At 41.6% G+C, this 22,717-nt stretch overlaps 1 protein-coding gene across 7 annotated transcripts in view; it reads left to right on the top strand.

Annotated features, from left to right (window-relative positions):
* The window catches only part of TBC1D22A (TBC1 domain family member 22A), a 458,897-nt gene that overhangs the window by 121,541 nt on the left and 314,639 nt on the right, over positions 1-22,717 (top strand). For all 7 annotated transcript variants that reach the window (XM_030549252.1, XM_030549251.1, XM_030549254.1 and 4 more), the window contains exon 8: positions 1,908-2,022. In XM_030549252.1, the coding sequence (XP_030405112.1) occupies positions 1,908-2,022 (115 nt within the window). The remainder of the gene's footprint in view (positions 1-1,907; positions 2,023-22,717) is intronic.

The raw sequence follows: 22,717 nt of genomic DNA, 5'->3' as shown, positions 1-22,717 counted from the left end.
GGAAGCACTAGGTATGGTCTGGGCACTGGGAAAAGGCATGCTTGTGTGGGAAGATTAAAATGGATATACTCAGTGCATAGCACAGGCATGCAAGCTCTGAGATTGGGCATGGAGGGATGAGAACACTCATTGAGCTGAATGAAATAGTTCACAACTCCCAGAGCTAATGCCTAGAGCTGTTTGTGCCTTTCCAGAATGAGTAAGGAGCTAAACTTAAACCTCTGAAAACTATGAAACAGAGCTAAGCTGATGCCTTCCACCATCACACATCCACATAACCTTAACTCTGCCCCCTAGAACTAGCAGTAGGCACTGGGACAAAACCAAACCTTACCTATCCCTAACAAAGTCTGCCACTTTCTGCATTTTTGTGCTGTGTTGTCCAATACAATTTTCTCAGTCACCATTCCTCTTCATGTGCTGCCAATAACCCTCACAATGCTAGATGTGGCAGTATTGATTCTGACATTAGTTGAAGCAAGTTGCCAGAGCTCACATTGCCATCTGGGCAGAGGTGCAGCTGCAACTAGAGGAATTCTTGTCCCCCGCCCCATTTTCTGGCTGGATTTATGCAGGAGATCAGAGACTACGATCACAATGGCCATTTAGGAATGTTTTTAAAAGCTTTTAGAGTTTCAGAGCTGCTAAGGACATAGTATTAGCTGGGACTTAACCAAAGAAAATCCTTAGGACAACAATGAACGTGTTAACATCTGGCAAGTCTTAGGGGGTTCTTCTGAAGTAGGCGAAGTGAATGAGTGTAGGTTGGGCTTATCTAGCCTGTTTTTGTGAAACTCTGCCTAAACTCAAATTATATCCTAGTCAAGAAAAGGTTTGTTTCCCCACACTGTTCTTCTTCATGCCCTCCGCTGTCTTCAACATGCTCAGGAAGGGTACAGTCCTATGGTCTTTCACAAGCACTTGTTAGGCCATTGCTCACGGAGGGCAGAGTTAAGGTTCTCTTGGGGTGTGATGTGGGAGACATTGCCTTGACTCTACATTTCCTAGTTTTCAGAGATTTAAGTTTCACTACCCTACATATTCTGGAAGGGCAGTGCAAGACAAGCTTTTTTTGTGTGTGTGTGTGTGTGTGGGGGTGAATTATTGCAAAAATCTGCAGTGACCTATCACAGAAGTATGAATAGACCAGGGGTTGGCAACTTTTCAGAAGTGGTGTGCCAAGTCCTCATTTATTCATTCTGTTTTAAGGTTTCGCGTGCCAGTAATACATTTTAACATTTTAGAAGGCCTCTTTCTACAAGTCTATAATATATAACTAAACTGTTGTTGTATGTAAAGTAAATAAGATGTTTAAGAAGCTTCATTTAAAATTAAATTTAAGTGCAGCGCCCCCTGGACGGGTGGCCAGGACCCAGCAGTGTGAGTGCCGCTGAAAATCAGCTCGCGTGCCGCCTTTTGCACATGTGCCATAGGTTGCCTACTCCTGGAATAGACCTTTTGTTATTTTGGAAAAGTACAAAGTATGGTTCTTAGTAATATATTTATCTTTGAGAGGGATTGTGTATGTGTGTGTGTGGGGGAGGGGTGGGGGGGTTGTGGAAAGGTGATGTAAAATTCCCAAAGGGGGGAGGATCTTACTTTTATTTTAAAAGCTCCAGTGATAAAAGTTCTCTTTTGTTACTAATATAACTGAATTATATACAAGGTTGGTTTTAACATGTGCTAATATCCTGAAAGTGCTTTCTTTAAATAGCTGAGAAACTTAATTAATGTTGACAGTTAATTATGAATACCAGTGATCATTTATGCTTCCGTATGCATACTTTTAGTGCTAGTTATTGTCTATGATCTTAAATTTGTCCTTCATGCTTTTCAAATATCGTGTTTAAAATGTTCTCACCATTTGATAAATTCCTTGCTTCAGAGTTTCTTTAACTTTCTTTCAGATTTTTGAACGAATTTTGTTTATCTGGGCAATACGTCATCCAGCAAGTGGATATGTTCAGGGAATAAACGACCTTGTTACTCCTTTTTTTGTAGTCTTCGTTTGTGAATACATAGGTAAGTTTTTTGGTACAATACTTAATTACAAATTGGTTATGATTTCAGAAAAATATCTGCATTTTAGTATAACAGTTTAGCTGGATAAATAAATTACATTTGAGTATGTGAATGGTCATCTGGTGTATGAGAATGATATAATTGGCAAATGTAAATATATAACAGGTCATTCCCTTAAATATATATGGGCAGGGAAGTGGCGGGGTATTATTTACAGCTAAAACTATTCACATGTTTAAAATGGTAACTTTAAGGTATCCAGACCAATGTTACAAACTAAGGTCCTGATCCAGCAATCTGATTTGTGTAGATACTCATTAACTTCTGTAGTACTCGGGACTCTATGCGGACAAAATTTCAATTGGAGATGTAGGAGGAGTCTCTAATGGATCAGATGGCAAGGCTGAGGCCTGCTGGACATTTTAGAATTAGGGCATACCCTATATTATACTGTTATCTTTTAACTATAATTTAATCCTTATTATGATCATAACTACTGAAGACTGTTTTTATAAAGGATGGTTTTGTATAAAAGCTGTAAATATCCAGGAATAATTTTTGTCATCATTTTATTTTTGTCCGTCCCTGGTTCGGATGAATTTTAATTGAGAGAGGAAAATTAAAACCAGACAAACTGAAACTTCAAAACACCACGTGGCCATTTATTAACAGGGAGAAAACCACAACTTGGGCTGGGGAGGAGCACTTTTACCAACTAACAGTACTATTAGAACAAGAACATTCACACAATTTGAAGCAATCTCGTTACATCCATTAACAAAGAATAAGATAATTCAAAGTTAACTACTCTTTTAAAAAATAAAATTAATACACTAAATTAAATGAACTGTGCACATTACCAAACACTACAAAATATAACAACTTACTCTAATAGCAATTACAACAATTTAGCTTTCATATACTGTATATGCACAACTTTACACCAAATATATATATACAGTTCTACAGAAGAAGCTAAGCAAAGCACAGAGTATTCACAGAAAATTAGGAAGCAAGTACCGTATTCCAGGCGCAGTTGACCAGCAGTACAGACACCAGAAGCATATCGATTCCGTAGAAGATAACTTTGAAAAGTAAATGTCACGTCCCGAGCTGGCTATATCTGGAGGAGACCCCTGGCTGAAGGGTTGATCAGGTCCTTCAGTCAGTATGTGGATACTCCTGCAGATTCTGGCACGAGGCATAGTTTTATTCAAAGGCTCTTTTACACTTGTCAAAATCTGATTGATCCCTAGCTCCTTCACCTTCCAGGTTCCGAGTTGGCTCCCTCTACCTAGATAGAATTTGCACATGGCACACTAGAAGCTGCACCCAGCACACTAGCATGGTTTTGCACACGACCCTAATCTGACCGTTTGAACTGAACTACAATTGGTCAGATTGGATCCCTTTGCTCACAGCATGCCGGTATTATGCACACAGCACTAGCCTGACCCTTAGGTGACCAGGCAAAAAGAGCAGAAAAATGCACACGGCACTATAATGTTGCACACCGCACCTAAAGGTAGCACACAGCACCACAGTGTTGAACATGGTACCAATGTGACCTTTAGATGACCGACAATTGGCCATGCAGACACCATGTTAGAATCGAGGTCTTAGGGCTGCGACAATTTTAATCTGCATTATGCATTATAACTAAATTATTGAAGGGAAAGCTATTGTAAAAGTTCACTACTAATTATAAACTATTGGGTTATTCTTGTGTAAATCACCGACATATTTCAGATTGTAGTTTTTTTCCATTTTAAATTCCTAATCTATTTTGGGGGTGTGTGTGTGTGTGTGTGTGATTATTAAGGGTAAGCAACAATAGAGTGGAAAATAATATATTTGAAGTTCACTGTTTTACATTTCCCTTAATTTCTTTTCAAATATACATATAATGAAAATGATCACAGTTGCATATATAACTACACAGGACGTTCAATGTTCTGTGAGGTGCTACATATGTATATGTGTATACATAGTACATTGTATATTGTGTATATATCTTTACTTTATTCCTGCTCCACCTCCTCCTTGAGTTACCCCATCAATGTCCTAACCTAGATTGATTAGATTTAATGGAGGACACATTACCCTTGAGTGGATGAAAGACTATCCATTTATTGATTTGCATGGCAACACCTCTCTTGCTTTGTTTCATTTCTTGTTAAATAGGAAGACTTTCATTGCTAAGCAACTAATGAGAACTACTGCTGCTTACTCCCTAATCATCTCTTAAGTAGGGATAGAGGCCTACTCCTGAGAGTGCTTGCAGTTTATGCCTCTTACTCCCTCATTTGACAGATAATGAAAATGTTCTTAATGATCCTAGAACAGTAGGATCTCTGTTGGTAGATTTTAGAGTTGTTAATTGAAATAAGAAGTTCAAATGAGATGTGATTAGAGAATTGATATTCCATGTTAAATAGACCATTTAATTAATATAGTAAATAAGTTTGTCTGTACCACCAACTTTCCTTGTGAGACCCTAGTGATTGAATGTCAGTATGATGAGATCAGAGAACATGACTGTTTCAGTAATTGTAGGTTTTTTTTTTAAACTGGACAATAACACAGCAACAAAAAAAAGTAATAGAAGTTGATTTGCCAATGAAAAGATGTGTGTATCAATGAATTACATTTTAAGTCTCCGTTTCTATTTGTTACTTATTAAATAGGAATATGATATTCATGTGAACTATATTTTTCCAGTATATATTTGAGAGTTTCTAACCCAGAACATTTTAAAAATAGTCATTCCTCCCAAAATTGAGTGAGTGAGTGTTTGGGTGGGTGGGTGGGTGTTGTTGTTGTTAATTTAATAATTTTAAACCAACCAACCAAACCCCCCCCCCCAAAACACTGCCCCTCCCCCTGAAAATAAGCAATGAATTTGTTGTATTTGTCTTCGGGTTTTTGAGCCTTCATGGTGGTCTCCAGTTATGTTTTCAAGTTTTTCTCCACAACCTAGGCCTAGAATTGTTTTGAAATGAAAGCTGACATTCTTACCTGATCATAATTTTCTAGAGGTTGGGCTTTAAGAAATGTACAAAAAATTGTGACACTCTTCATAAAGATGTGAGAAGTGGCAGCACTGAATGCTTTTTTCCTTGATCACTAATTTCTTATAAGATTAAAACATAGTATTGCAAAAGTATATTAAATCTATTTGGATAAAAATTGCAAGAACTAAATAAAACACTGGAGTTAAACAGTATTTCTGGAATTTGGATAGATTTGTCAAAACTTGTGTAGTGTTGAATCAATAGACATATAGCACCACCTTTTACCCCCTGGCAGATTTTTAAAAATCTTGTGCATATTTTAAAATGTTAAAAGTTTCTTTACTTTAAATAGCAAACTAAACATTACATTTAAAAGAAAAAAAATCTTTCACAACTTTTAAACATGAATGACTTATGATTACTGGATAACATTCCAGGATAAGCTGTTCCATTCTGCTGCTTCTGCTTCTTCACTTTGTCGCAAGTTTAAATTCTTTGTGTGTTCTTCCTCTGGAAGCAACTTGGCCTGATGTAATGAAGGTGGTAATAATCATTGCCAGTTCATAAGTAAGTGGGAATGTTGTTTGGTGTGATCTTTTGTACACTAATTACATTTTAAAGAAAATGCACTGTTGTGATAGCATTGCTCATTCACAACTGTGTAGCTTAATTTGTTCAGAAACATGAGTTATAGAAGTGAGTTATTTATTAGTAAACAGTCTGTAATTTGTGAATTGTTCAAACACAATGATTCTCTGTCATGAAGAGTTAAGATGGTTATTCAAATACCTTAACCCACGCAACAGTCATATTTTAGCAAATAGAAGTCTGTTTCTGTTTTTTCACAGGGTCTCCCAGCACAGCAAATTCCTTTTCTAGGCACTTAAGTTATACATGTTTAGCTTCCTGTGAAGTGGTCTACACTTAAAATGTATGTCAACCTAGCTACTTCACTTAGGACTGTGGAAAACCTAGCTCCCACTGTAGATTCAGCTAGATTGATTGAAGAACTCTTACATTGGTGCATCTCTGTCATGGTAGTGCTTGTAGTGTAGACATACCTTAATAAATATGGGTTAAGATGCCTAACTTTAAGGCACCCAATTAGAGTATATTAAGTGACTGAATGGAGGAACCTAATTTATGAATGTGCCAACACCACCACAATGGTAGCAGTGTAATACAGTTATATCTCACTAATTCACCGCGGTGCATTAAAATAATATCTCCATATTGGATGTCCAGTAAGCATATATCAACAAGGTAGGCTGCTGAGCATGTCAATATGGGAGTATCACGTCACTAGAACACTTAACATAGATGTTGGGAATGGGAGAGTCATCCAGTTAGTTTCCCTGCAAGAACTGGGCTCTTGTGTAAATTCACTCTTGTTTTTAAATATCCAAACTGATGAGTCTTGTGCCATTTCACTTGGGTACTACTTTGATATCCTCTGTATTCCTCATTTCTTCCTCACACCTATTGGTGTTTTGAATGTCTGGAGTCACTGTCACTGCATCCATTGTGATGCTCACTTGGACCTGAGCCACAAATTTTTAGCAAGTCCATTGACTGCCTCATTGCTGAATCATTGCCATTGGTTGAATGTGATGGAGACGGAGATCATTCAAGGGAGGGAAGAGAAAATTGAGGAGTTTGCTACTGGCCTTCTTTTGAAAATAAGTAGGCCAGCTTCCAAAGTTTGCCTCTGCCCCTTTCCTTTACAGTACAGAAGGGAACTGAGGTTGGCCAGACTGTCTTCCCTTAGTCAGATGGCGGCGGCAGCAGCAGCAGCTGTTTTTACTGTAGTTCACTGCTTGTGGCTCTAGAGACCATCGAAGAGAGAGTAACCGAAGTAACTGGAGGGCTGTTTACAGTTGTGGCCATTTCAGGATCAGTGAGAGTAGTAAAAGTCTTCAGCAGACGCAGGAGGAAGATGTCGGAACACAGTAATGGAGGGCAGCTGGGTTGGGACGCATGTTGGATTCTGTCCTTGGTTCATGTTCATTGCAACAGTGCTTAAGCTGGCCTCAAGGCTGGCTTTAGGGGCAGGCAATCAGGGTGGCCAGCTGGGTACCCAAATTTTAGGGTACCAGATTAGTATTGGGGGTGCTAAATCCTCTATTGAGTGGTTGGGGAACCAAAAACGTTTTCCATCCTGGGTCACAAAACACCTACTGCTGGCCCTGTCTGATCTCCACCCCTGGGGCTCCGTAATCTACCGTTTTCACTAAATTGAAATGAGCCGTTTTCATTAGCCAAGGTTAATAGATCAGTCTATATGTTAGTATATTTAAAAGTTGTTAAATGTGGTTCCTTGGCAAATGAAACCTTGGCCTGGTCTACACTGCAAACTTAGGTCGACATAAGCAGCATTAAGTTGACCTAATAATGTATGTGTCTACACTATCGAGTCCCTTCTGCTGACCTAAGTGGTCTGTAAAGTTGACTTCTGTACTCTACCTCCATGAGAGGTGTAGTTTTGATTCGACATCCATGGGTCGACATGGGGATAGTGTAGACAGTGCATTGTGTAATTTGAATGAATTGGCTTCCAGGAGGTGTCCTACAGTGCTCTGCTGTCACCGCTCTAGAAAGCTCTTTCAACTCCACTGAACATCAGCGAGGTACACAGGAAACAGCTGCTCCCCTGTTAAAGCCCTGGGAACTTTTGAATTTTCATTTCCTATTTGATCAGCATGGAGAGTTTGCCAGCACAGCTGATCATGGAGACTCAAGGCTAAAAATGTGCTCTAGCATGGAGTACACAGGAGGTGATAGATCTTATTGCTGTGTGGGGAGGAGTCTGTGCAGGCAGAGCTCCGATCCAGCAGAAGAACTGCTAGTATCTATGGCAAGATTGTTCAGGGCATGGGGGAGAAATGCTACACCAGGGACACGCAGCAGTGCCATGTGAAAATAAAGGAGCTTCAGCAAGAATCCAGAAGTCAAGGGAGGTGAACAGTCGTTCTGGTTCTACCCCGCAGACATGCTGCTTTTATGAGGAGCTGCATGTGATTCTCGGTGGTGACTCCAATGCTAATCCAAAATGCTCCGTGAATACCTCCCTGGAGCTCCGGGTGACCTGTAGCAACAACGAGGGGGATATTGTTGAGGAAGAGGAGAATGTGAGGCATGCAAGTGGAGGATCCATTCTCCCCGACAGCCAAGAACTGTTTTTAACCCTGGAGCCCATTCCTTCAGAGGACCGGTTCACGGTGGAGCAAGATTCTGGAAAGGCACCTCCTGGTAAGTACACGTTTGAAATCTAACTGCTATTCTTTGTTTAATATGAACAAAAGAGTTGGTGTAACGAGTATCGGTGGCCACTCTAGCTACGCAGAAGATGCTCTCTGAAAAAGACCATTTATGGAGGCATGGTGTTGACCTGGAATCCTCCATGAAGATCTCTAGGAAGCTGTCATGGAGGTACTCTGCAATCCTTTGCAGAAGGTTCTGTGAAGGGCTGCCTTATTTTGTCTACCATGGTAGGACACTTTCCCATGCCACTCCAGTATTAACTCTGCTGGCATCATTGCAGCATGCAGCATAAGAACCAGGTCTTTAGCCAAATGCTTGCAGCCTCTGCTCTTTTGCCACCTCTGTTACACTCCAGAGAGTGATATCACATGTGGTCACCTGAGGAAAATGGGAAGTTTTCAGTACAAGCCTTAAACCGCAAACAGCTGAACTAGTAATCCGCCCTCTGTTTGGTTCGATATGGGTCACACAACCACACTTTCCCAAACATGCTGCTGTTGTGGTTGAAAGGGATAACTGTGTATTGCAAGCAGCACTGAAAAAGAAGGGAAGGAGGTGGCAGCTTCCTGTTTGTCTCCCTGCCCTCCTGACCTGATGCCGCTTTTGTAACAAACAATTTTGGGTTTTTTTGCACTGGTGCCTGTCCTCAAGCACCATCCAGGTTGCTACAGGAAGGGGGGCTTTTCTCAAGTTCCAACCTGTGATCCCAAGGATGTGTTCACAAAAGCAGCAGCACAAGACCTCTTGCTCATGCCTTGTGGCCTTTGTCACCATGGCTGGAGCAGCAAACTGACTCCTGCAGTAGCCAATGGTTATGATTACGTTGTTTCTTGCCAGTCAATTGTATTGAGGGGTCATTTTTTAATTAAAAAATTAACTTTGCACCAGAAACAATGTATGCACTGTCAGCGATACCATTGTGCTTTGCATTCCTTGCAGCTGAAACCTTGTCTGTCGGCACAAAGACAGAGATTTTCCTAGATTAGAAGGCAGAAAAAGACGACTTGGGAGCACATGTTCAATGAGTGCCTCGGAGAGTGACAAGATGGAGCTCAGAGCATGGAGGATTACACTGTCTGAGAACCTGGACATGGACAGGGAGGACAGGAGAGCATGCAGGGAACAAAAGCATGCCGCACTGGAAGAGATACAGTGGATAATAAAGGAGCAATCAGACATGTTGAGGCATCTCGATGAGGTTCAAGAAAGGCAGCTGGATACTAGAGTCCCTCTGCAGCCTATGCTGGACCTGCTGCCATCATCCCCCAGTTCTAAATCCTCCTTCCCCAAATGTCCTATGAGGTGGGGGGAAATCCCTTGTGCTCAACACCAGAGGAGGGTACAAGGACTGTAAGGCGCCTACACCTTTGATTGCTGTTACAGTGCATCTGTAAGCGAGCAAGCTCTTCTTGTTTCTCCCCCAACAGTGTTATCAGCCCTTTTGCCCCATGTTATCTTACTTTTCTTTGCTGTCTCTCTGTGTTTGTCTGCATAATAAAACTGAACAGATTGAGGAGAAAAGGCTCTTTATTCATTCAACATATGGTGGTTGGTGGTGGGGGGTGGAATTTACAGGAGAGAAAATGCAATGGAGGGAACAATTGGGTAAGGTTGTTTATTCACATTTATCTCAAAGGTAACTTTGATCTGTGGTACACCATGGGGAGCAGGAGGGATTCCCATCAAGTCAAAAGTACCTAGGAGATGATTATCCTTGTTGAGAGAATGTTCACCTTGATTTCCAGCAAGAAGTTCAGTCAGAAATGTTGATCCAAGAAGTTAAGTTAATTTGTCATTAACTAGGCCAGTATTTCTGTTTTAGCATTCTTGGAAACATTTTGTTTTTAAAAAACCATAAAACCAAGGAATGTGTCATCAAAGAAAATTGTAGTTATATTTTCCCCATTTTTCAGGAAAGAAAAAACAGGAAAAAATATTGTGCTTGACAAATGTTTGTGGAATTTTTGTTTGGAAAAAACAGCTTCATCATCCTTTTGTTTTATTATTCTAGGTGCAACACCTCTAGTTAAGGTTGCCTGACTCTTCCTCTTATAGGACCTCATTTTCAGTTGCTTATAATTTTGCCAAACTTTAACTATCCCATATGCCAGGAGTCTGTCTTGGACTGAATTCTTCTGGAAAATTTCAGCGAAAATTTCAGCCATTTCCAAGAACAAGATTAAGGGGAAATGCATTGTTTTGCCCATGTTAACAAACTGGTTAAGAAATTATTTTTGAGAAGTTTTGGAACCTCCGTGCTTTGGAGAAATACTAAAAAAAAATAAATACAAGATTTAAACGTCCAAAGGCACGTTTCATCTCCATTTTGCACTTGCTCAGCCTATGGTTGAACTAGTCCTTACTTGTGCCAGGCTGCCAATGTAAGCTTCATTAGCCGTGGGGGCAAAGGGAAGGCTGGGTTTTCCAGGATCCCAACTGGCATTTCAACATCACCAATGGTTATTTTGCAGTCTGGAAAGAAAGTTCCTGCTTGCAGCTTTCTGAACAGGCCTGTGTTCCTAAAGATGTACGTGTCATGCACCTTTCCCGACCATCCCATGTTGACGTCGGTGAAACAGTGCCTGTGATCCACCAGTGCTTGCAACACCGTTGAGATGTACCCCTTTTGATTTATGTACTCTTTGGCAATGTTTTGGTCCCATAAGGTATTGCAAGCCCAACTGAAAATTCCCCTCAGCTATGTGCACTGTGGGATACGTATGCTGTGCTCCATGCGTTGATGCAAGCTCTGCTAGTGAGGATACACTCCACTGACACAATGAGTGTAGTATGGACATGCAAGATTGACTTACTTAAATCAGAGGCTCGATGTCGACTGACATAAAGTCAACTTAACTTTGTAGTATAGACATGGCCCTAGATAGTTACTCTATTTGGTTCACTCATACTGCATGCATCAGTTCTGAAGAACATTTTTTTTCTGTAAGCTACTTAAATAGTAAAATATTTAGAAAGTAAAATAAGTCACTTTCTTGGGATGTTGACTTTAATTTACATTCCAGTTAGGTAGGTGCTTAGACCTATCCTCTTCATTTTTTATTTTTTTATTATTTTATTTATTTTGTTTGTATTATCATAGCGCCTAAAGTCCCAGTCTTGTACCGGGACCCCACTGTGCTAATGTTAGTCCTTTAAAGGAGTAGTGTTGACCTGTTCTTGAAGTGATGGGTTAGGTTATATTTTTTAAACCATTCATTTGTCTTTTATATACAAGTTCTCACTTTTGTATATTGCAAGTTTTAAATAGGAGCACTTTTCTTTAATATCTGTCGTGTGTGTGTGTGTGTGTGTGTGTGTGTGTGTGTGTATAGATCTAAAATCCAGCTTTCCATATTTGCTTCGTGGGTTTAAATGCAGCACAGAATCTTACATTTTCCGTTCACTACAACTATTCAGGAGAATCCATGTGAAACTGACAAACAGTGACTGTTACTTATCGGTTTGGCAGTGCTGTCAAAAAGGCAGTACAATGTGCAGACTTATTAAAGCAATACCTCTTTGGAGATATTTGAGAGAGAGGGAGGTCGGGGTGGGAAAGGAAACCTAAACAGTAGACAGAAAAACATATGGCTGGTTTACAGAAAAAAAGTCCTTGGAGAGAGAATAGAGAGGGCAAGGAAACTTGCGGGGCTGGGGAAGGGAGATGAATGATTACTGGAGAAAAATCTTGCCTAAAACACTTTCTCTAAAATTTTGAGTTCTCCTGTTTTTAAAAGTGCTGGAATTTTCTAAATCTTCAATTTATTGGAAACTTGAACCTTTGTATCTTTCACCAAGGCCTGTTAGAATTAGTACATTTTAGATTGCACATTCTTCAAATTGGTGTTAATCTTGTTAGTTATCAATCCTGTAAAATCTTTGTCTGGGTTTACACTTAACTTTTTTTTACTAGTGTAACTACTTTGGTTACACATGACTTTTTTACCAATACAGTTATACTGGTAAAAGCCCTAGTCTAGTGTGTACACAATAATACTGTTACAAAAGTGACATTTATGCTGGTAATGTTATCTCCCTTCCCGTACAGGAATAGCTGTACAGTATAAAGTGCCTTTATAACTGCATCCACACTAAGGGCTTGGCTACACTTGCAAGTTAGAGCGCATTAAAGCAGCCCTGGGGGCCGTAACTCCTGAGGTGTCCACACTGGCAAGGCCCTTAAAGCGCCTGGACTCTGCAGATGGAGCCTTCCTGGTAATCCACCTCCACGAGAAGCATAAAGCTTGCTGCGCCCCAGCTGAAACACCCGGGGCATCAGTGTGGACGATGTGTTGCATTACTGTGCTGTGATTGGCCTCCGGAAACTTCCCATAATCCTCGGAAGTCAAGTGGTCACTCTGGTCATTGTTTTGAACTCAGCTGCAGGCATGCGGATATCCCCTTTTAAAACTCCTTTTCTGACAGCCGGCATGCTTATCTGCTCCGGGACAAAGCAAGCCATTACTGTGGAATGCTGCTGTTGAGTGTCTGTGAAAGAGAGAGGAAGAGGCTTTGCTGCTGTGTGAACTTACAAGACAGCATGCTGACACACTGTGCCCCCCAAAACGCACTGTCTCTCCCCCCACATACACACAACACAAGCTCTTGTATCACTAACTTTAGTGCTAATGGTGTTTAAGACAACACATGGTAGTGTCTACAGGATCAGTCCCTTTAGTTGGTCTTAGGGCTGAGCTACAACTACACCTGAGTTTGACCTAGCTACATTACTCAGAGCTGTGAAAATTTCATGCCCTGTGTGACTGTGTTTGGTCAACCTAGCCCCCAGTGTAGATGCAGCTAGATTGCCAGAAGAATTATTTCTTTAAGCTAACAACTGCCTCTCAAAGAGGTGGATTATATACATTAATGAAAAACTCTCTTCAATGATGTAGAACATAGGTTCTCAAACTTCATCGCATTGCGATCCCCTCTGACAATGAAGTTACTATATGACTCCTGGACGGGGGGCGGGAACGGAACTCGGGTTTCATCTTCAGCCCTGGGTCCCAGCAAATCTAATGCTAGCCCTGGCGACCCCATTAAAATCAGGTTGTGACCAATTTCGGGTCCCAACCCACAGTCTGAAAACTGCTGATGTAGGAAACATCTATGCTACATTAACACAATGACGGCAGTGTAGCTGAGCTACTGTAGTGCAGATGTACCTGTAGGCTTGTGCCAAAGCATGATTTTTATTTACCCTTCCTGCATTCATTGTCTAACTTAACCAGAATTAAACTATATAATTCTGGGTGAAACCCTAAGTGTGTTTTTGTACCAGGTTTAACCGTTTTGTGTGAAGTTTGATACTCATCAAACAAAGCATTTGAGAAATATGAGGACTGTTAATTTTAAAAAGGGTTGCTAATGTTTATTTACCACTTTGTATTTTACAAATAATTTAACACAGAAACTTTTATTTTATTTTGCTAGCCTCAGTGAGGATGGGGCATTTGACTATTTTGAGAGCAGATGTAGTGATTTGACTTTGGTATTTTGGGAGATTTATCCAGACCTCTTGGAAAAGTTAAGGTAATATATCATGTTGCACAGTTTGAGAAATATATGCTTGTGGCTTCAGACATCTTAGAATCTGTTTTTTTTGATTCAGGTGGAATACAGTTAAAGTTCACAAAATAACATTAATTTTGCCTGCTGCTCTACACTCTGTTAGGATTTGTCTTGTTAAGTTTAAGTAGTATTTGACTCAGTCTTTAAACAAAAGTGGATTCTTGATGGTTAATATTAAAGGGGAGAAAAGGAATATGTTACGTAATCATAACAATAGAAATTACAATAGACGCAATCAGAATAAATCTATTGTCATATCTCTTTATGTATAAAACTTAACATTTGAAATTTTCAGTCACGTTAATGGGATTTCCAGATAATATTTTAGAATGAAGTGCAGGATGACTGAAGTGCTACTGGAGTTGTAATTAGTGGACCGTTGGCAAGGGAAGTAAATTCCCATAGTCTATAGGGAAATAGAAGAGCAATAATGCATGTAATTTATTATTAGATGAATTTCAGTGATAGTCGATCTTTCACATATTCCAATTATCAGAGTGTAAATTAAAGTTTGGATGACAGTGAAGGAAAGAAAAGCTATCAGAGTTATGTTGATACATTAGAGTTTTATGAAGCTCTTGTAACTGTCGTTGTTTGCATTTAATTTGAACTGGATTGTTTTTTGTTTTCCAAGTGTTCAGTGGTCTGCTAAATTATAATAGGATTTTGGATTGTTTTTGAATATACTGTTTACAGTCAAGTTGCTTTTTGTTTTTTGGCTATTTAAACAATTTCAAGCAATGCTACACTTAAATATTTTACATCCTGTGAAATTTTTTAATACAAAGTATAAGGCATTTAACAATCATGAGAAAAAAAATTTGAGTGAAAAGAATCCAAGTATGGCAGGGTGAAAAAACTTTTGCTCACTAAAGGAGAGGTTTTTGCTTAATTTTTTGTTTTGAAATGTCTCTTGTTATAGTCTGCTTATATCAGGTGTCTTGGTGAAAAGCTCAACAATAAATAGAATTCTGGGATAGTCCATTTGTCTAAGCAAAATTATACTACTTAAATGTAATCTCATAGACTATTTTTTTTGGGGGGGGGCAATTTTTAAGCAAACAATAGTATAAAAAGGAAAGTGGAATATTTTTTAAATGCCTCAGATTTTTTATAGGATGGCCTCCTCTGTTGTTGTAAGTGGTGATATTACTGAGAATTTCAATTAGGGATAGAACAGAAAAGCTAGACAACAAGAACGGTATTGGGTAGAGTGATAACGAGACCATACTTAAGGTTGTGTCAGGGATTTCAGTTTCATAGGGTAATGATTTGTTATAAATATATTTGCTGGAGTGGCCATGAAGAGCAGGCATAGAATGTTGTCAGAAATATTCCCCTGTAGGAAAAAAAATTGTAGTCAAGAATGGCTTATTTATGAGAGAGAGACTGCTTTTATCTGCTGTAATGGGGAAAGAGCAGAACTGGTAGCATCATAATGATTTCTCTCAGAAAAATCTAGTCATGACTTGTTAGATAAACTCTTCTCTTCAGATGCACTGACCACCTTTGTGTGTCTATGTGACTAAGCAATGTGCCACTTCCTATCTTCAAAAAGGCCAAGTCCCTGACTACTTGATTTTCCCAATATATTAGTCTGACAGACATCTGTGACTGTGAGCACTTTGCTATGTCCTGCTATTAGCAGAGGTACCAGGTTCCAAGGACAGAATATGCTATTGCTGTGTCTGGTCTGGCTATTCATTAGCACAGTGCTTAAACAGTCTTTGGAAGGTCTAGCTCCCCCCTGACATCCCATCCCTCCCCTTTTTATTTTCACTTGTAATATGGCTTCTTAACTATTTACTACTTTTATTTAGTACCATTGTTCAACACAGACACTATATTGACAGAACATGGATCGGCTTGTTCCGTACACCTCTGGAAGACATACAGTATTGTTACAGAGGTCTGGCTACACCTTTGTAGTTACACCCTATGACATTTTTTAATACAAAGTTTTAGGCATTTAACAGATTTTTGTGAGAAAAAAAAATTCAAAAGAAAAGAATCCAAGTTTGATGACTTGAGCAATCACGTACATGCACCTATTGATAAACAACTGTGCTGACAGAAGGCAGAACCTGGTATGGTGATTGATAAATACTCTTCACTAGTGTAGAATTCTATGGTTTTGTATATTCTGAGATAGGAGTTGGGAGCACTTAAAACATATATTTTACCATCCCTCTTCCTGTCCCCTATCAGCCAGAAACCTTCAGCTAAAACAATTGAACAAGAGGCCCAGCTATTTGACATCACCCTTTGCAGGAGGGACTGTGGATCCATATGTGATTTAGTATACAGATTGAGACAATGACTCTGAATGGTGATAGGTGGCAGAAAATTGAGACAGTAATTAATGCAGTTATTAGGTATATAAAGGAGTATTGTATATAGGATGATTTAACACAAAACTGGAACAAGTTTCTGAAACCCCACACTAGAGGCTAGCACGAGTTCAATTAAATGTAAGTTAAGGACAACTGCTCCTGTTTTTCACTTAAGTTGTCCAGCAAGGGCATCTGCTCTCAGGTTTCCAGCTCTTGCCTTTCTTGGGTGGAGACCAGCTTCTCTCTCCCTCCTGACAGGGGCATTCCCAGGCTGAACAGTTCCCTGCCTTCATTGTGGTGTTCACAGCAAAAGATACACTGCCTCTGACAAGTCTGCCAAGGCAGACTAACTGCCCACAGATAAGCTAACACACAGCTTTCTGTGCAAGCTTATTTATTCTTTGGATAAGAGCATTCCTGAGAAAACATATTAAGAACAATAAAAGAACCTACATACATGCCATTTAAGCTTATCAGGGATCACCCAACTCTAACATGGGCTCTGGCAGGAGCAGTCCTTCAGAACCCAACAAAGGGGTGTCTCTCTTGTTCAGAGATGTCTAGCTAGCACTGTCTATCCAGCCTGTGCATGCACCCTATCCCTTATCATGGCAGACACTGAGGCTAAATAGGGGTGTGGAGGCAAACTGCCCTCAGTTTCTTCTCTACCACCTCAGCCTGAGACAGAAACCTAGCATTCTACCTACAGCGTAGTTGGCCTTCACTTTTCTTGTATGCACTTAAATAGTTTATAGTTCTAAAGTTAGTGTTAGTGCTTAGTACAGTATAGTTTTAGGTGATAGTCTCCCAGAAGGAAGAGAGAAGGAAAAAAACAAACCACAATATTATCTTCTCCTAGTGGAGCATACTTGGCTCTCCAGGTTTCAAACGCTGGGTCTCTTGCTGGGAGGCTATAGTGACAGGCCGTCTGAGTTTGTCCATTGCCTGGGAGGAGTCCCATCTCTCACAGAAGCGTTCCTCCTTCTTCGCCCTGGACATAAGGGCCAAATAGAACACGGAGACAAAGCTCAAACTGTTGCTCATGACATGCTCCCTGCAACCATCCTCTGAGCCAGGTTAGGAGATTCTCTCCCTTATCCCCTAATATATCTGTCCCTTGACAGATTCAGTGCCATGTCAACATCAGGGCATGCTTCGCCTAAGAAAGTGAAGTCTTTGGAATCTGCTGGGAAGACTCTTGGAAAGAAGACTGTGGATTCTTACTCTGAGCTAGCTCTGGAAAAGACCAGGTCCCCATCAAGGTTCTCTGTCTCTGAGGGTACCGTTGAGCCCAAGGACTCTTCCTCTCATATTGGCAGGCCTATGAAGCCTGGGGCGTCCAAGGACAAGAAGCTCAGCTCCAGTAGGGCACCAGTACCCTCCACCAATAGGAGGCTAAGCAGAGGATACCATTGAGTTCAACCCTGCCATTGGCTCTGAAGCATCTCGTTCAGCTGTTGGTGCTGTCACATGCCCATCATAATCTATATCATCCACTTCAGTTACTGCAACCTTAACTATGGCATTGGTAATTGGATACTTTCTGGTACCACAGCAATTTTGATACCTGATAGACCTCTGTGTCAGATGAACCAGAATCACCATTGTTGGTGGGTACTGAGTGTCTCTTGGTACCAAGACCTCTGTCTCCAAGTGGACATTCCATGGCACAGGACTCTCCTCCTTCCTCAATGGCTGTCCCCACATGGCAGGATGTCTCCTAGAGTTCCCAATCAGTTCTCCTACATACCCCTTCTAGCAGAGAGGACCTTGTCCCATCATCCTTGGTGACCCACCAGCCATGCATTGCGCCCCTGCTTCCTTAGGACACCTGCAATGGCCATATTAGGACCTGTGGGCTACCTATTGAGAGCAGTTTCACAGACCATTGGTACCATCCTTCATGGAGACTAAAGTTTCACATCCTCCCCCTGTACATCCATGATGGGAGACATTTGAAGAGCTCGGGCGATGAGAGTCACTCACGAGACTCCCAGTTGATTGTTGTTGCTGGATGGGGCAGTTATACCTCTGCCTCCTTCCATGGTCAACAACTTCAGGGTTCAGACTTCATTACAAGGGTAGCAGACACCTCCAGATCCATTTGAGGGAGATCAGATATCATAAACTGTTAGATATTTTGCAGTTGGCAACACCTTCCAGAGTGCTGCTACCTATTAATGATCCAGCTAAGATGGTGTGGCAAACACCTGCAATTATTCCACCAATGTGCAAATGGGCAGATAAAATCCCTAAGGGCAAGCAGTACTTTTTGACTTTTTTTAGTTCTCATTCCCTGTCTAACATCCTAGTGGTTGACGGGGTGAATAAATAGAGTAGACAGTGCATTTCAAGATCTAACCTCTATGATGACCAAAAGTGGCTGAGTCTTTTTGGAAGAAAATCTTACTCATCCATAACCCTGCAGTTCCAGATTGCAAACTACCAGGCAATCATGGCCAAATACAGCTCTACTAATTACAACAAACGTACAGCTTTTATTGAGTGGCTGCCACGTGACTGCAGGAAGCAATAGTTGTGGAGGGTCAGCTATTGGCTAGAACGGCTCTCCAAGTATCTCTAATTTCTGTGGACACAATTATCTACCCCCATGAAGTAGGAACTGTTGTATGCAGGCATCATGGCTTCAACTTCTGGGGTTTCCAAGAGAAGTTCATAGCACCATAGAGGACCTCCCCATTGATAGTCATAAGCTTTTCTCAGAGACCACAAATGACTCCCTGCACACATTGAAGGACTCCAGGGCTACCCTACATTCCCTGGGCATTTATACACCTATGAGAAAAAAGCATTTCAGTAGGTCACAAACTGCCCAAAGGTTATGCCCAGAAAAGAGAGACAGGTTTCAGAGGAAGAGGGCTGCCCATCTGCCCTCCATGATCACCTACGCATCATCTAAACAGCAGTTTTGAGTGGTTGGTCTAGGGTTCAGATCCTTGCACTCCTCTGGATTTACAGTTACACTCTTTAGCCCATCTCTCTCCCTTTGGGGACAGCCTTGTTCCTTTCCTCCAGGCGTGGGAGCTGATGGGTCTTGTGGGTCATAACATCAGGCTACACTGTTGCTCTCTTTTACTCCTCTTCTCTGTCCATCTTCAGAAACTCCTCTCATGAGCTTCTACCGAGGCAAAAGGTGAACTCTCTCCTTCAGCTAGGAGCAATGAAACTGGTTGCTTCCCCGCACAGGGTTCTACTCAAAATATTTCTTAGTGTTGGAGATTGGAAGCTGATCTTGGATCTAATATGGTTAAACAAAACTTCGAAGTTCAGGATGGTAACTTTTTGGCAATCGTAATTCGTTTATTAGAAGAAGAAATGGTTTTTGTTCCTCGACTTACAAGACATATCCATTTCCATATAACTGTACCCGAGGGTGTCTTCAAGGTTCTAGCACTAGTGGCAGCTTACTTTCGGCAGGAAGTGGTCCTGATCTTTCCATACCTCAATGACTGGCTGCTCAAGGTCCACTCCTTTTGAGGTGGTGGTATTGTCCACCCAGAAGGCCCTCGATCTGTTCCAAGATTTGGGCCTACAGCTGAATGTAAAGACATTCATGCTGGTACCTGTACAAAGAATATAGTTTATAGGGGCATACTTGGACATATTGATAGCCAGAGTATACCTCTCTTTACAGATTTGTGACCTTGTCAGATCTGGTAGAGACAATTCAGGGAAGTCCTTGCACCACAATAATGAACTGTCTTCAACTCTTGTACTGTGTGGTAGCTTGCACATTTGTGACCAATCATGCAAGGTCTGCTGTTTCCTGGGTTGGCTCAGAAATACCTATTTTCCAAACAGGGACACCTTGGACCGACAGATGATGGTCCCCTTTCATGTAAAGAACTCTCTAGACTGGTGGAGGGAGCAACTCAATATCTGTGCAGATATCCCCTCCTGTAGCCCATCACCGTCAATGACTCTAACAATCTACACATCCTGTTAAGATAATGAGCCTCCCTTGACACCCTCACAGTTCAGATGGACAGCCCACAAAACCAGTCTCCCATCAACTTGTGGGACTTCAGAGTAGTCAAGAATGTTTGCCTCCATTTTCTGCCCCTCTTCCGGGGCAAAGCAATCAAGGTCATGACAGACTATATGTCCTGTATGTTTTATATCAATAAGAGGGAAGGAGCAAGATCCCTCTCCTTATGTGCCAAAGCTATAAAGTTCCAGAACTTGTGTATAGTCCACCCTATTCAGATTTCAGCAGTCTACCTCTGAGGCATCCAGAACACCACAACTAATGCCCTCAACAGACACTCTCATGTTACATATGGAAGCTGGACACTCAGGTTCTCCACAGCATATTCTAGAGAGGGGGACTGCCAGAGATCAGTCTTTTCACCATGTCCAAGAACAAGAAGTGCCCTCTCTTCTGTTCAAGGTGGGTCTGGGTCATTTCTCCCTAGGGGATGCCTTCCTTCTACTGTGGAAGAAGAGTCTGTTCTATACCTTTCCCCTAGCGCCTCCAATTCAGGGGTTCTCAGACTTCATTGTATCATGACCCCTTTCTGACAACAAAAGTTACTACATGACCCCAGGAGGGAGGACCGAAGCCTGAGCACACCCAAGTCCTCAGCCCCAGGCAGGAGTAACAAGGCCTGAGCCTACCACTTTGGGCAAGTGGGCCAAAGCCTAAGGGCTTCAGACCCAGGCGGGGGCCTGTAACCTGAGCCCCACTGTCCACGGTTTTTGCCCTCGGGCTTTGGCTTTGGCCCTGGGCCCCACAAGTCTAATGCCAGCCCTGGCAACCCAATTAAAAAGGGGTCACAACCCACTTCGGGATCATGACCCACAGTTTGAGAACTGCTGTTCTAATTCTAAAGATGCTGAACAAAATCGGGCAGGGCCAGATTTATCCTAGTGGTACCTACCTGACTGAGATAAGCATGGTACCCTTATCTGCTTCAACTCTGTGTCCAACCATCGACCAAGCTCCTGAGCGTTCCTTATTTTCTGTCCATGCTTCTCCTGCAGTTCTACACCTCAGGGAATGGCTCCTGGATGCTTCTCAGGAGTAGAGGCTTCCTGCTCTATGGATGTGCAGGAGAAAAGCGTCAACCTGCACTACTAAATACCTGGAGAAATGGAAGAGATTTGTGCATTGGTGTGATTGTTGTTACTTCAGGGCTCCTTGGGCTCCCCTTTCTCTTAGACTAGATTACCTGCTGGATCTGAAGACATCTGGGTTATTCATCAGTTTGGTCAAGGTACACTTGGCCACCATTTCAGCCTTTCAATCCCAAATCTAGGGATTATCCATTTTTGCTCACCTGGCATCATCCAGGCTTAAGGGTCTGAGTAATCTTTTCTCCCAAATTAAATACCCCATCCTGCCTTGGGACCTTAACCTGGTTCTCAACCGCCTCATAAGACCTCCATTTGAACCAATGGCTACCTGCTTGATGTATATATGAAGACAGCCTTTTTAGACCCATAGTGTCAGGGAGGCTGGAGCCTTAATGGCAGAGCCCTCCTTTACACTGTTCTTTAATAACATCTCTAAGTCCGCATCCTGGGTTCCTGCCAAAGGTTTCATCGGATTTTTAACCAATGTATCCATCTACCAGTACTTTTTCCGAAACCTCATACTTCATAACAGGAATCCTATTTCCATACCCTGGATGTTAGAAGGCTCTTGGAGATTGCCTGGACTCTTCATAGCCTTCTCAGATAGATCTGAAAGGGTTCCTAGCTCTACTCAGACTTTCAAATTGGGTAATGGGTTGCATCTTTACCTGTTATGAGTCTGCAGGGGCTCAACGCCCCTTCCCCCAAGGGTAAGAGCAAATTCAACTAGATCACAGGCAACATCTACTGTGATGTGAATGGCCACTACTTGGATCTCCATCTTTACGTTTTCAGAGCATTACACCCTGCTCCATGCTGTCAGATCCAATGACGTACTTGGCTATGCAGTACTGCCTTCAGTTCTGGACCTTATTCCGAAGCTCCCTCCTCCTTTTTGGGTTACCGCTTGAAAGCCACCTGAAGTGGAGCACCCATACGGATGCCACTTGAGGAAGGAAATGTTACCCTGTACAGTATCAGAAGTTCTTTGAGATTGTCCACCTATGAGTGCTCCACTACCTGCCTGCCTTCCCCTCTACTTCGGTTGTTCCCTAGTGGATCACTGGGTAGAGGAGAAACGGAGGGAGGTTCATTCATTCACCCCTATATAGCCTTAGTGTCTGCCACAAGGAGGCAATAGACAAATGGACACTGTTAGCTAAAAATCTCCAATGGAGGGGCTCGAAGTGCATGCACACCTGAAGTAGAGCACGCATGACAATGCATGACAGATTATGGGAGGACGGCACATTATCACTAATAAAATGTTGACATAGAGCTATACTAGCTGCCACTGTGAAAGGGATATTTATTGCCCTAGTGACAAATTGGAGAAGTTTGGAATCACACTTTTATTATCTTCCAAACAGTCTGGCAGAGTTTGTTCTTAGTAAATGCCTTCAACGGGATTTTGCT

The sequence above is a fragment of the Gopherus evgoodei genome, chromosome 1, assembly GCF_007399415.2.
Source record: "Gopherus evgoodei ecotype Sinaloan lineage chromosome 1, rGopEvg1_v1.p, whole genome shotgun sequence".
NCBI classification, from domain to species: Eukaryota; Metazoa; Chordata; order Testudines; family Testudinidae; genus Gopherus; species Gopherus evgoodei.
The sequence above is the reverse complement of the archived record's forward strand: the minus strand, read 5'-3'. Positions and strand labels throughout refer to the sequence as shown.